The sequence below is a fragment of the Idiotropiscis lumnitzeri genome, chromosome 14 (genome assembly GCF_059441095.1).
Source record: "Idiotropiscis lumnitzeri isolate Australia: NSW breed Sydney's pygmy pipehorse chromosome 14, RoL_Ilum_1.0, whole genome shotgun sequence".
NCBI lineage: Eukaryota > Metazoa > Chordata > Actinopteri > Syngnathiformes > Syngnathidae > Idiotropiscis > Idiotropiscis lumnitzeri.
The window spans coordinates 5243550-5257077 of record NC_142404.1 but is presented as its reverse complement, the minus strand read 5'-3'; the positions used below and the strand labels follow the sequence as shown (position 1 = coordinate 5257077).

The 13528-nt window shown below is 41.9% G+C and overlaps 3 protein-coding genes across 3 annotated transcripts; all 3 read right to left on the bottom strand.

Moving 5' to 3' along the window:
- Positions 1–3731: 3731 nt before the first annotated feature.
- LOC148323200 (gamma-crystallin M3-like) lies at positions 3732–5514 on the bottom strand. The gene is made up of 3 exons (XM_088314650.1): positions 5475–5514; positions 4089–4331; positions 3732–4010 (listed from the first exon to the last, which is right to left on the bottom strand). The coding sequence occupies exons 1-3, from the start codon at positions 5505–5507 to the stop codon at positions 3732–3734; spliced, it is 555 nt and encodes a 184-aa protein (XP_088170776.1). The 5' UTR covers positions 5508–5514.
- A 2741-nt stretch (positions 5515–8255) lies between these two features.
- LOC148323199 (gamma-crystallin M2-like) lies at positions 8256–9109 on the bottom strand. Its single transcript, XM_088314670.1, has 3 exons — positions 9084–9109; positions 8612–8854; positions 8256–8528 (listed from the first exon to the last, which is right to left on the bottom strand). The coding sequence occupies exons 1-3, from the start codon at positions 9090–9092 to the stop codon at positions 8256–8258; spliced, it is 525 nt and encodes a 174-aa protein (XP_088170796.1). The 5' UTR covers positions 9093–9109.
- A 2257-nt stretch (positions 9110–11366) lies between these two features.
- Positions 11367–12121, bottom strand: LOC148323198 (gamma-crystallin M3-like). Its single transcript, XM_088314668.1, has 3 exons — positions 12074–12121; positions 11748–11990; positions 11367–11662 (listed from the first exon to the last, which is right to left on the bottom strand). Exons 1-3 carry the CDS (start codon positions 12080–12082, stop codon positions 11387–11389), a joined length of 528 nt encoding a protein of 175 aa, XP_088170794.1. The 5' UTR covers positions 12083–12121; the 3' UTR covers positions 11367–11386.
- Between the last annotated feature and the right edge of the window lie 1407 nt (positions 12122–13528).

Here is a 13528-nt window from a genome sequence, read left to right as displayed (position 1 = left end):
TTCCTCAGCAGCTCCTGGAGTAAGATACAGAGTGACAATCTAGCCTCGAGTCTCTACCCAAGGCACATTCCCTTTGTTGCTTTCATTTCTTTGAATTCACACTTAGATAACACAATACGTTACAACTTTATTTGTATAGCGTATATGAAAGAAGGATTTCTTAATTAGACATTTTTTCATTACATTTTTTCAAAGTCAGAGTTTTTCAAAACATAACGTTTATTGACAACATTTGAATTTTTTTTTTCATTTGAATGTCGTACCCTTGAAACCCATTGCGTTTTTGTGTGGTCTCATTTGCAGGTCGAAAGGAACAAGACAAGAAAACGGTGGTCTTGCACAAGTCTGGCTAATCCTTAGGTGAAATTTCCAGATGCCTGCGGTGCCACATTGATCTGTTCAAACAATTACACACAACTATAAACGCTATGGGAATGTCCAGTCATCACACTGATAAGGAAGGACACATGCTTTGTCTCCCAGATGGACCAGTTCTACTCGAGTGAACGCTACATTATTATACTCAATTTGACAATAAAAATATCAAATTTCCAGCCACTCTAACATTTTCATTTGAAACGAGAGTCGACAATTCTCCCATTTGTATTCTCGTTTGGATATTAACTCATTGAATCCCAGGCATTTTCACTGGAGGAAACCCCTCAACCCCAGCATTTTTCTGGATTTTGACTGATTTTGCGAAGCCAACAGAATAATATTATGTTCTAATGCTATAAAAACACAGAGTTATGATGCAAAAAAAAAAAAAAAAAGAAGGCTAGGACGCATAAATATGTCTTTGGGAGGCGGGGACTAGGTTTTTAAAAAGGCATATGTGTGTCTTAATGAGTTGAGGAGCCAAAAATGAGGTGTGTGATAAATCTATGAAGGACGCTGAGATTGGGAAATGGTGAATGCTTTTTCGGCTTGGTGTCATATCGTTAGTGTGCTTGGAGGAGATTGACATTGCTGGTAGAGACCTCACGCAGTTCTCCTTGTTGATGTCTGCCCTGTATGGCGTGAGATTCATGACACAATGATGTCAGCGTAATTTCAAATATCACATACAAAAATGTGTTTCGTGTGTGCCTAATGTGAAGCAACACTGTGCAAACGTACGCACAACATTGTTTTTACGTTTGCTTCTTCTCTCCGCTATTTGTACAATACACTGTTTCTCTCTTGCACTACAGGCATGATAATTGTGCAACAATTTTTAACCAATCAGGAGTCAGACAGTAGTACTGAATCTCATTACGACATCCCGGAAACCACAAACTGTCGACAGAAGAGTCAGTATTCTTCTAAATTCTAATACGCGGACTTTGCTGTTCTTATTGTCGTAGTAATAAATCAAGAATATTTTTTTCCAATCTATCTTTGATTGTTTTTTTATGTCCTTCTTCTGAAACAATAATATGATTCTATAAACCTTTTTATATATATATATTTTCTGCGTCTTCATATTTCTATGCCGCCATGGTAGTTGTTTTGCTTGCGAAAGCGCTGCGCTGTTTCATTCTGATGGTTTCTCCCTACCTCTTAATTACAATTGGACACTCAGCAGCCAATCAGAATTTGGCCGACTGGCCGACTTCTGATTGGATAAAAATTTATGGCACGATTGTCACTCTTCTATAGTCACCGTGAATCCGCGCAGATACGCGTAGGGGAGAGAAGACGCAACCATAGAAATCAGGCTTGCGCTTATGTATGCACAAAACATGCTTTTGTACACGGTAGTTTACATTACATACACGCAAAACACATTTTTCTCAATTATTTTTCTTTGATCTGGAAACCGATTGCCTGGCAGGATACTCATGTCAAAATATTCTCCCCGGAGAATCAGAAACCTAAGATCTAAGGATCTGGCCAGCCAAGATGGCCCATTTTTTCACTAACATGATCAGTTTATTTATTTTTTAATAAGGAAACCAAAATAAGTTATCTTTTTTTTTCATCCATTCATTTTGGAGTGACAACTTGAAAATTAATGAGGAAGATGGCCACGCCCCCCTCCGCTCCCTCCATGGAACTGCAAGAGTCAGTAAAGGGACCAATTATAACTCTTCATTGGAAATCATTGTACTTTCATTGCTTATAACGTCCAAAAATGGTGATTAATTGGCACCAAAATTAATGTGGACATCCTTACCTATGACCTCTTCAACATATCAAAAAGATTAACCTCTTCGCGGCTGATTGATATGAGAATGAAGAACTGTGGAAGTGAGCAGAGCTACATAGACCTATGCTGGGAGGGCACTCATACACTTCTTTGCTGAACACGGTGAGAACACACGGCATAAAAGCACCAGTCTGATATTTACAGAGACTGAAGTGGGAATGAGTAGACATGCACATTTATTTGGATGAGGAGTGGCCCCGGTTTTTCAACCTACAACACGGCATCTAATTTGGAACGTAACAGCCGAAAAGATACATGCAGCCACTTTCAGCTTTGGAGTCGGCCTCCTCGCTGGAACTTTTTGTTCGCAGAACATTGACTCTCCCGGAGCGGCATCGATTCTGTGATGCGCACAGTTCCATAAGACAGCCCAGGTGTTGGATGAGGTCCTTATCTGAAATTGATGCCCACTCACGCTCACGTCGAAAATGGCGGCTGCTAAAAGTGTCGGATAATATATGCTAGAGGGTTGGGCGGCAACTCCGTGACTTAAAGAAGCAGGCTGGGTAGACAGTAAGGAGTTAATTTTTTTGTGCTAACACCTTTTGTTTTAACTGCTTGATGCTAATTGTTGCTATTAGAAGTGCTGTAATCTCACTGTTAGCCGGGGAGGGAACGGGGGCTGGATAAAGATCCATGCCCGCCTGCCTGCTGCCAGCCGCCATCTGCCACTCATGAATGGCAACAGCCAGGCATCCCCGGCACCAAGTCGCCGGTAAGAAGCTATTTTATTTATGGTAACGTCACCTGTTTAGCAACCAAAAGCTAATTCAGAATGTACTGTTGTTACCCTTGGTGGGTGGGAAGTGTAAACAATGATGCCTGGCTGCCTCCTCACACTTAACTAAAGATTAGCACAGCTAAATATCTGAAATATAAACCAGTTGGGGTTCATGTGCGCATTCATGCGCTTGTCCACCTCAGCCTGTCTTAGTGTAGAATCGATCAACACAGTATTTTTGATTTTGTGGAAGTGATCACATGAGGTCATGTTCAATGTCTATAAATCCAAACTATTGACCAGAACGCTTTTATACTTTCACAGATTAAAGTGGACAATAGTAGTAATGCGCATTTGCATTTTGGTGGCAATCGTTCTCCGTTTTAGACACCAGAACTGACAAAGCGAGCAATATTACCTTGCTTGCGTCCCTGCTGTGATGTCAACAGCTGGGACTGGACAAAATGACAAGCTGAGCTCCAAAAGAAGCGTGCCAATTTGTCGTCAATCTCATCACCAAAAAAATAAATAAAATTTAAATCACTACAAACTCTTTTGAGGGGGCATTTTAGTACCGTTAACTCATCCAAGTGTCCCTATAATTCACAATAGTCTTTATTGCCCATCTACACTCATTTTGATTCAACACTCCACATCAACCCTGCCCGACAGTTGCTTTCCCCCCCATATCAAAGAGTGATTAAAGTTGAGGATAACATGCAGGTTTTAGATGAAAAATGTCTGACATACTGAATAGTGCATGACATACTTTATTTAATGGATTTAAATTGTTTTCATTTATTTTTTTATTGTTTTTATTTAGTTGCAGGAGTCAGTGATGCGCCTCATGCTCATGAAGCGAATGCTGCTCACGCCCATCTCCCTGAAGCTGCGGTACTCGCCAGGCTTAACGTATATCATCTTGCCATGGAACTGGGGTTGCTCGAACATCAGCCAGTGTCCTTCCATCACCTGGCACGACATGCATTCATTCATGTGGAAGCGCTCCATGATGTGATCGCAGTCATCCATCAGCTCGTGGGACTGGCCGCTGAAGTGCTCCCTCTCAAAGATCTTCATCCTAAACTGGCCTCTGTGCTGTTTGGCAATAGTCCGAGAAAAGCGTTAACATCTATGGAGGTTTATAACTTACGACGGACATTACTTTCTACTCACTTTGGGAATCATGCGGCAGGACCTAATGCAGTCTCTCATCCCCATCATGCTCATGGAGTCTGCGTATTCGCCCCTCCTCATAAAAACCTGGTTACCCATGAAGTTGGGGCGCTCATAGACCATGAAGCAGCCGCTCTCCACATGGCAAGACTGACACCTGCTCAGGTAGGAGGACATGTCAGCGCAGTCACTCGTGCACTCATAGGAGCGACCTTGGAAGTTCCTCTCTTCGTAGAAGATGATCTGGTAAAGCAGGAAGGTAACGATATTCGGAGGTGAAAAAATAAAATCAACGTAAGAGCATAATTTTTAACTGATAGCAAGGTGTGGGGTGAGCATGTCTGCTTTCCAAGGTTCAGGTTTCTGTGTGGCGTTTACATGTTCACCCTGTGCTTGCGTGTACCTGCCCACGAGTATACCAGTGTCCCACCACATTCTAAGAATATGCTTGTTAGATAAAATGAAGACACTTCTCTTGTCTGTATGCAGTGGCGGGCCATACATTTCACACGTAGTCCTTCAGCAAAGTCGTACTTAGGCTGACTTGAATAAATCTCCCTCATATTGACATCATTTATGACGCAACAGGTGGAGAAATAATATCCAGAAAGACACACCCTATTCAGTGTTGGACGACCTAGCTTCTTTTGAAAGGTGCGTCTTAAAAATGGCCTCGCAAGTGTATCTGCAATTAAATCCACATTTTTCCCTCCTTCGGCCTTGTGGTTTAAAAAAGCAAGAATATTTTAAAGACTTTTGAACGGTCGCCAGTTATGACTTCCAGGTGTGTTGATGCCGCTTCGCGCCGCCCCCTCACGAGTGAATATCCAATCACAAGACACGTTCATCACCTTCAGCGTAAGGCCAACGAGAAGGCTCACTGTAACCAATTTGTGATCTGATTGGCTATCGCAACTGTCTATTAACTCTGAAAGCCCATAGTCTTTGACAGAACAGACGCCCGCACGATTGTATCTGAAGGCCTCGGACAAATAGTGCATGCTATTGGTATTGTGAAATCTGCCTGGCGACACGAGCTAGCTGAATTCCGATTGGATAAAAACTCTCACTAAAAATACAACACTAGGATATAATATGACATCAATGTGAGGAATATGATCACGATTTCTTGATTATGTTGGGCCAGCAGAGAAGGCCTTTTGGCCTTGACGCCCCACCACTGTCTGTGTGTGATCTGTGATTGATTGGAGAGCAGTTCATTGTGTACCCTGCCTCATCAAAAATTTCGGACCGAAACATGGGTGTTTCTAAATCTGCATAGTCATCTGCGATAGACCCCAGCTCACTTGCAACCCTGAACAACAATAGTGGTTGGAAATTGACAGGTGGATGGATGCATTTAAAATGAATTTAAATGAAATATACCTTACTCCTCATGTTGCTGCCAGTGTTGCTCATGCTGGATGTTGTTGTGTTGCCGCGGTGTGCTATACCTGGTTTAACCCTTTCCTTTTATACCTGACCAAACGATGGCCCGTCCCCTTTACGAAGCCCTGAGTCATCGACTTACTATTGACACCTAGAACACAGAGGTTTTGGCCATAATTTCACAGTCGGGGGAACCTTTCAGTCTTTAGAAAAGCCTTTTCTTTCACAATAGAAAGCATTTTTGGCCATGTTATTCACATGTCAGTAGGTCCAACCAAGTGGTTAACAAAAATGACTTTGGCTAGTGTAGTTGAGAATTGTCTGTGGTCTTCAAATGGGTTCCAGACATATATCTCTTAAAAAATGACTTCCACATCGCTTTAAGCTTCCAAAACCAAAGAATCAATTTGCTTCTAAAAAAATAATTGTCATATCATTGTACAAAGTACATTTTTACAATAAAACAGTGTTGGACCCAAGGCTGGCCGATATAGCCTAAAATTTATATTGTGGTTTAAACAGAATCGCTTCATGGTAACAGTAGGCTTTATATTGCGATACAAACAGAAATGTCAGAATTACAATGAAAGTACTGAATTTCTAGATGGGTCGTATGGTCATTTTCCAAAACGAAACTTTTCAAATAGAGAAAACAGCAACAAAACAAATAAAACTATTTAATTTTTAGAACACACTATCACCTATCACGATGTTGATTGCTTGTGTCTGTTGTTGTTGTTGTTTTGTTGTTGTTGTTTTTTTGTTTTCTTATGTATGCCTGCTTACTGCGATATAGTCCTGTCGCCGCCAACGACAGACTGAGCCAGTTTGAAGTAATCTTAGCACCGAGAATTCACCCCAGTCATTGCTGAGCAGCTAGAAAAGCAAGGAGGATGAGTGATTGCCCTTCCAGCTCTGTGGTCAGATATTCTTGAAGTCATTTTCACAATGAGACAGATATGATGACATCATCAACAAGCGCTACCGTGATTGGACGATTGAGTCAAACTCCAAACGGAAGCTAAAATGTACACTGTCAACGGTATATATAACGGACCCCCGCATACTACCTCCAAAATTGCATATTTGAAGATTTTGCTCAAATATTTTTTGCATGTTTTTATTTTATTCTTTTTGCGACTGTACCGCATAAGCCACGCAATCCTAGTTTTACCAATCTTTATCTTGGTAAGTAGAAAGTCACTAGAATCAATCTTTCAAGATGGCACCAGTGTTTTCCGTGACCCTGTGCTTTATTTAAGGTCTCTCTGCTGGTATACGATCGCTGATCTTTATTGGACTCATGGCGCGGCGTTGTTGATTCGGGTGATTCCAGCATGGTTGGGAGTGTCCACTTGCTCTCACCACGGCAGAAACGGCACCGTGGCAAATGTGGTGGCCAGCTACAAAGGGAGCTAAAACACGCTTTGTCCCCCGCTTGTTCCCGAACGCATGGATGTACTCCATTCAAGACCCAGCTAACCCCTGCTTGCTACAAATTGTCGGCTGTCCCGGGAAGCTTCGGCGGTGCTGCCTTACTGTGCTTGCCTTCTGAGGGAGCTTCCCAGAGCTTGCCAATCAGAAAAGGATAGCTTTGTCAAACACCTAGTCGTAAAAAAAAAAAAGCTATTTCTTTTCTATGCCTGATGAAGATTTGGACTGGCACCGATGAGTGCAGTGCGATGCCGGACCTATGAGCGCCTGCATGCTGTGAGAACTTCAGGTTGTGGTGGAGGAATGCCGTCTATTTTATCATAAACAATTTTAAATGTAAACAGTGAAAATTTGCCACATCACTCATCAGCTTTGAAAGCACGTTGTTTGAAGTTTGCATTTACCGTCCTCCAAAATACAACTCGGAGTTTCTCTGTGATTTTTTAAATCTTCTTGCCAAAATCACGCTTTAGTGCAGTGTTTGTCTGGCTACACTCACAAACAAGAACATAATTTACATTTTGTCCTTGAGTTTGGTCTATTGGTCTCAAATTTGAAAGTGTTGGATAATGTGATTTCTGATCATATGACTGTGCTCTTTGATGTAATGTTTTCCTCTCCTGCTGTCAAACCTACTCCCAGTGAAAGCAGCCGTTGGATTTTTATCCCCCTCGCGGACGGATGACCAAGCAAGGACGGAAGTGGGTTTTCGTCCGTGCCTGCAATCGTCCATAACCAGGTCAATTAACCACGCCCAGCCTGTCTTGCTTGTGTAATACGGCAATACACTACTTCAGACTGAATGAGAAATATGACAATGCGTTACTTGTCTCGTGCGTGTTCACCGCGTTTGTATGCGGCAGAGAGTGACTTCACTTTGTTTTTGCTTTTTTGCTCTGTCCAAAAATGTTTACACATCAGCCGTCACTCTGGTGTCAGACATTGGTTGTGTTGGCAGCTAAATGATATCTTGGTTGACACTTAACAGTTACAAACACAATCCACTCACAAAATACTCCCAGCCGGTTAAGAAAGCAGTCTGTGTTGTATCCCAACAAGACTGGAAGCCAAAGCCGGAATTAGGAAACATCTGCCGTTAGCCTCCCGTGGCGTCACACACAGCCATTTTTTTGTGACTGTGAAAACCCTGCAATTGGCTGGCAACCAGTCCAGGGTGTAACCCGCCTAGTACTATAGCTGGGATAGGATATGGCAAGTGGTTTGGATAATGGATGGATGGATGTTAATGATGTGCACTCATGCTTACTCAGGTAGACAGCATAATTTTTGAGAAAAGTTTTATTTATGTTCTTTTCAGAGAAACATTCCACAGAATAACTTTTTTTATATGTCCATAATGCGCCTCATGCTCATGAATCTCATGCTGCTCAAGCCCATCTCCCTGAAGCTACGGTACTCGCCAGGCCTCACGTACATCATCTTGCCACGGAACTGCGGGTTCTCAAACAACAGCCAGTGGCCTTCCATCACCTGGCAGGACATGCAGTCATTCATGCGGAAACGATCCATGATGTTGTCGCAGTCTTCCTGCAGCTCATGTGACTGGCCGCTAAAGTTCTCCCCCTCGAAGATCTTCATCCTAAACTGGCCTCTGTGCTGCTTCGGGACACACATTGCGCATTTTAAAATCCATTGTCTTTCTTCTTTCGGGAAAAAATTGTGAAAGTTAACTCGCCTACCATGGGGATAGCACGGCAAGACCTGATGCAGTCCCTCATGCCCATCAGGCTCATGGAGTCAGCATAGTCCCCCCTCCTCATAAAGTACTGGTTACCCATGAAGTTGGGGCGCTCATAGACCATGAAGCAGCCGTTCTCAACCCGGAGGGACTGGCACCTGCTCAGGTACGACGACATGTCGGAGCAATCGCTCATGCACTCATAGGAGCGGCCCTGGAAGTTCCTCTCCTCAAAGAAAGTGATCTGGGAAACAAATTCCTGATTTTAAAAATGATTGAAAAATAGATTGCTGAAAGCAGGGGTAGGGAACTCCTCTCCTTACTCCAAACACATCTGATTCAAATGATTTGGATTGTTTCAGGCTTCTACAAAGCTTGTTATGGAGTAGGGAAAGATCTATAACAGCAGGATATGACTCTCCAGGAACCAGAGTTCCCCACCCCTAGCATAGTGTTTGGATTTGTGTGCTTACCCTGCCCATGCTTCTGATAGCTGTGTTGATTCCTCCTAGACCGGTGATGCCGCTTTGGTGACGATGCCACCGTGTCTTTTATACCTGACCAAACCCAAAGACTCTGCGGCCACCATTGTGTGTGAAGCCCTGACACAGCAACATGGTATGGAGGCCCTATGGAGTGCTGAGGGGAATTTGTCTCATTTCCACTTTGACTGCATCCGAGGGAAGACTTTAGAATCATGTTTTCCCGCACGGAATCAGAACAATGAGCAATTTCTTAAGGCTGCCAACAGTGAGTTGGGCATTACCGTCTGATTTACTCAAAACACGCCACATGACACTCTGATCCGTAAGCCGACAATTTATAGGCATGAGTATCCTTTTGTTCACCGACAACAATAGTCTGACACGTCTGTATACAAAGCACCAGCCGACACACAAAAGTGTTTTTTCTGGTGGATTGTGGAGGCCTGCAGGTATGTATGCATGGAGATATGTGAAACAAATGGGTAAGCATTGACACTTTTAATCCGCCCTGTTAATCAGGTCTGACTCAAGTCATCTCTGATGTCATCAATCTGGTATGGATAGTGGATTGTGAAATTTTAGCGATTTCTATGATAATTTGAACAATTTGTAAAATGACTTACAGTCATTGCCAACCAGAGTTAAAAAAGGTTTGGCATCTGAATTACTGACAAAGGTTTCTCTAATCTGCGGGAAATTGTATTGTAAATTTGTGGCCAGGCAGTGACGGAAAAGCGGGAAAGTGAATACCCATCCATCCATTTTTTTTACTTGTTGTCATGTTTAGGATCCAAGGGTTAGTCTAACTTGATAACATTTCTGGATGGATAGAAGTTATTGTACAAGTCAAGGTTACCCAAACACAGGAAAGCATGCCAACTAGTGCCGGAAGGATATCTTTATTTGTGATATTAAACGGAAATGGACAAAGACAATCTTTTTCTCTGCAAAGACACGTAATAATGAACTGACGAGAGTGCTTAAGAAGACACATGAGCTGAACTGAATTTAATGAACAAGGCCAGTTGGCTCGTGAAATGAACCAGATCAGGTGAAATGATGACGTCACATTCTAATGAATTAGCAAACTTTAAGAAACATCCTAAACATGTCTTATTTCTTTGACTGTGAAAAATATTTTACGAAATCAATATAATGTATACCATTGGAATAAGGGAAATGTAACACAATTGAACAGAGTCCTCACCTCAAAACCTAAACAAAACGTAGTTTATTGAGGCGCTTTAGGTGTCAACGAACATCAGATCATGTATAGAAAATAACCATAAAAAAGACCCCATTAGCAATCCTAACTGTAATCTCCCACCTTTTAAAAACAAAAATCACAACTGATGGTGACAGCTGAGGTCCATCCGAAATGGTTGGGCTCAAGTCCAGTTTGTGTAAAGCCGATCGATCGCACTAATGAAAGTTCTCCTTCATATTCTCTGGATCTTATCGGCGACGAACACCGGGTTCTCTTTGCAAATCTTGGCTGCAGCTTCATCTTTCTAGTCGTACGTACAGCTGTGCGTGAACAGCAGATCGCTTATGACTTCAATAAGGGCTTACTTTCTAATATAAAGTTTACATCAATACACAGCAGTGATTCAGAGATACGCTGCAGTATTTTCTTGGTATAGTTTGGTTTGGTGTCTTGTTCATTTGATCCGATGAGAGCGCGTATCACGACCTCACCAAAATAAATTGTATATATTTTGATTGTTGTATGTATGTTGTATATTTTAATCGCAGCTTTCCCCACATCCGTGGCAACTTTTTGTCTGGGAGTCCTCCAGCTCATAACACCAGACAACAACGACACATTAAGACAGTAGTGAGTGCAAGAATTAAAAGAATCATCTTTTTAATCACGGTGCCGGAAATATAATGCAGCAAATAGAGTCAGAATTTCTGTTCAACACTGCAGTTCCTGGCTATCTTGAAAGACCTCGCACTCTTGCGGGGGTCTCTGTCTCTGAAATGACCAGAAACTTTATGTTTGAACACTTTCTGTCAGCCAGGTTTAAATACAAGTTTTTGGTTCTGTGCTACATTTCCTGTGGTGTGAATTAGCCTTTTGTGTGAGGCTTTTTTTTCAAATTAAATTGTGTTGCCTGTGTGATTTATACCATGAACATTTGAAATTAATGAGTACTGTGCATTACCAAGTATGTAGTCTACTCAACAATTTGTTTTCATTTAAAAACACCACTTTGACTGATTATGATGAAGTATGACAAAACTCAAATTTAGAAAGTCAGAGCATTTATTTTGGTAACAATGTACAATTAGCATGAATCGGTGATACGTTTCATGCTCATGAAACGAGTGTTGCTCATGCCCATCTCCCTGAAGCTCCGGTGTTCACCGTTCCTCACGTAAAGCATCTTGCCCCGGAGGTTGGGCTGCTCAAACAGCAGCCAGTGGCCCTCCATCACCTGACAGGACAAGCATTCGTTCATGCCGAAGCGCTCCATAATGTTCTCGCAGTCATCCATCAGCTCGTTCATCTGACCGCTCAGATTCTCCCTCTCAAAGATCTTGATTCTGAACTGACCTCTGTGCTGTATTTTTTGAATGACACAAAAATCAGCAATTAGAGAAAACAACAGGAAAATCCCTGCAACATTTGTTGAGTTTTCCACGTACCATGGAGATCAAGCGGCAGGACTTAATGCCGCTGCTCAGGCCAATCAGACTCATGTAGTCGGGGTACTCGCCCCTCTTCATGAAGTGCTGGTTGCCCATGAAGTTGGTGCGCTCGTAGACCATGAAGCAGCCGCTCTCCACCCGACAGGACTGGCACCTGCTCAAGTAGGAGGACATGTCGGCGCAGTCGCTCATGCATTCGTAAGAGCGACCCTGGAAGTTCTTCTCCTCAAACAAGATGATCTTTGGAGGGGAAAGAGGGTTTTCATTTTTTTATAATTGCTGGTATAATAAAGTGAGAGCACCAGTGGCAGAGGTTTACCTACCTTGCCCATATTGATAGTGGTGGTCTACTGGATAGTTCAGAGTACGGTGCTTGAACTGATACCTCTCTGTCTGAACATGCGTTATTTATACCTGACAAAAGACAAAGACTGCGTTGCCCCGTATTGTCTAAAGTGCTGAGCAAGCGCCCGACTTAAAAAGCCTATAGTGTTGAGTTGCTTGCACATATACCCACAGGGTCATCCTGTCCATGCAGAATTTTCCTTTGACAGGGATTGTGCATTAATTTTTTTTCATCAATTTTATGTAACTATATTTAGTTTGTGGCTTAACCCGCCTACCGCCCAAAGACATCTGGGATAGGCTCCATGTGATTGCAGAACATCTACAATGTGATGAAAAGAAGTTTAGATAATGAATGGTTGGCGATTGTCAGATTTTTTTGTGCTGTGGTGTTTCATTTTTTTCAGTCACCTTGGCGATCGCTGGGGGGTGAATCCTGTTATTACACTCTTTAAATCAGGTATCTTTAGATTGGCAGTAGCAAGAGGTGTTTTTGGATTATTTCTTCCCAGTGTTGTGGCCACCTCGACTGTGGGTAGTGTTTGCCTGGGATTATTATTTCCTACTTTTACTACTCTGTCAAATCTGCCAACCAGTGTGATTTCTGTGTTGATTTATTTGGGCTCACACTTGTGTTCTTTTTGTTATTCAATTGAGTGTCGTTCACACAACGAGATGTCGGAAGTTTTTGGGATTCAACATACACGTCACCCGCTCACGTAACAGAATAAAAAGGAAATAACACAGAACGAAAATATGACAAATATGTTACATAATACTAAGGAATTAATGGTTACGCTGAAAAACAGGCGGACATTTTTTTGGAAACGTCTCAGCTATAAACTGGAACGCATGTTAAAGTCTAGATAGTGCAGTCTTTTATGGGTGAAACCGAAAAATAAATGAACATATCTCACTACCGATATACCAGGGTTTTTTCTTTTTTTAAAAATCAGCATCAAAATATGTTTAGGGACCCATAAATCCATTGTTGATTATTTTTATAAAATATTGACCAGAAATAGACTGTTATTAAGTAGAGCGTGGCAGCATCAAAAGTCAAAAACATTTTTTTAAAGTTGATCTTGCTTCTGTTTTTTTTTTTTTTTTTTTTTTATCATTTTGCGAGTTGTCAGCCTACTTCCTGTTTAATGGCATTTGACCGAACACACAGACAGTACCATTATCATGATATTGAGGGATGGGTCATATCATCATTGACATAATAGCTAAAATGGTATAAAACAATTGTGTTAACTTGAATATTTTGTGGGTAACTGCATAAATGAAGAATGCCTCCCCTCCCCTTAAACCTGTCCTGTTCGGCTCATGTCATGTAGAATTGAGGATCTGCATCTCTTTGATGCCAAAACAGTTTTTCGTCCCAACAGTGGTATTTTATTTTTTACTGCACTGTCGCAGTTTGCTTTATA

Excerpts from the sequence above, each read along its gene's own strand:
- LOC148323199 (XM_088314670.1), bottom strand. Across the intron at positions 8,529-8,611 it reads CTTGCCGTGCTATCCCCATG|CACAGAGGCCAGTTTAGGAT; the intron begins GTAGGCGAGTTA and ends GTCCCGAAGCAG.
- LOC148323200 (XM_088314650.1), bottom strand. The coding sequence starts at position 5,507 with ATGAGCAACACTGGCAGCAACATGAGGAGTAAG. Across the intron at positions 4,332-5,474 it reads GCAGCAACATGAGGAGTAAG|ATCATCTTCTACGAAGAGAG; the intron begins GTATATTTCATT and ends CTGCTTTACCAG. Across the intron at positions 4,011-4,088 it reads CCTGCCGCATGATTCCCAAA|CACAGAGGCCAGTTTAGGAT; the intron begins GTGAGTAGAAAG and ends ATTGCCAAACAG.
- LOC148323198 (XM_088314668.1), bottom strand. Across the intron at positions 11,663-11,747 it reads CCTGCCGCTTGATCTCCATG|CACAGAGGTCAGTTCAGAAT; the intron begins GTACGTGGAAAA and ends CAAAAAATACAG.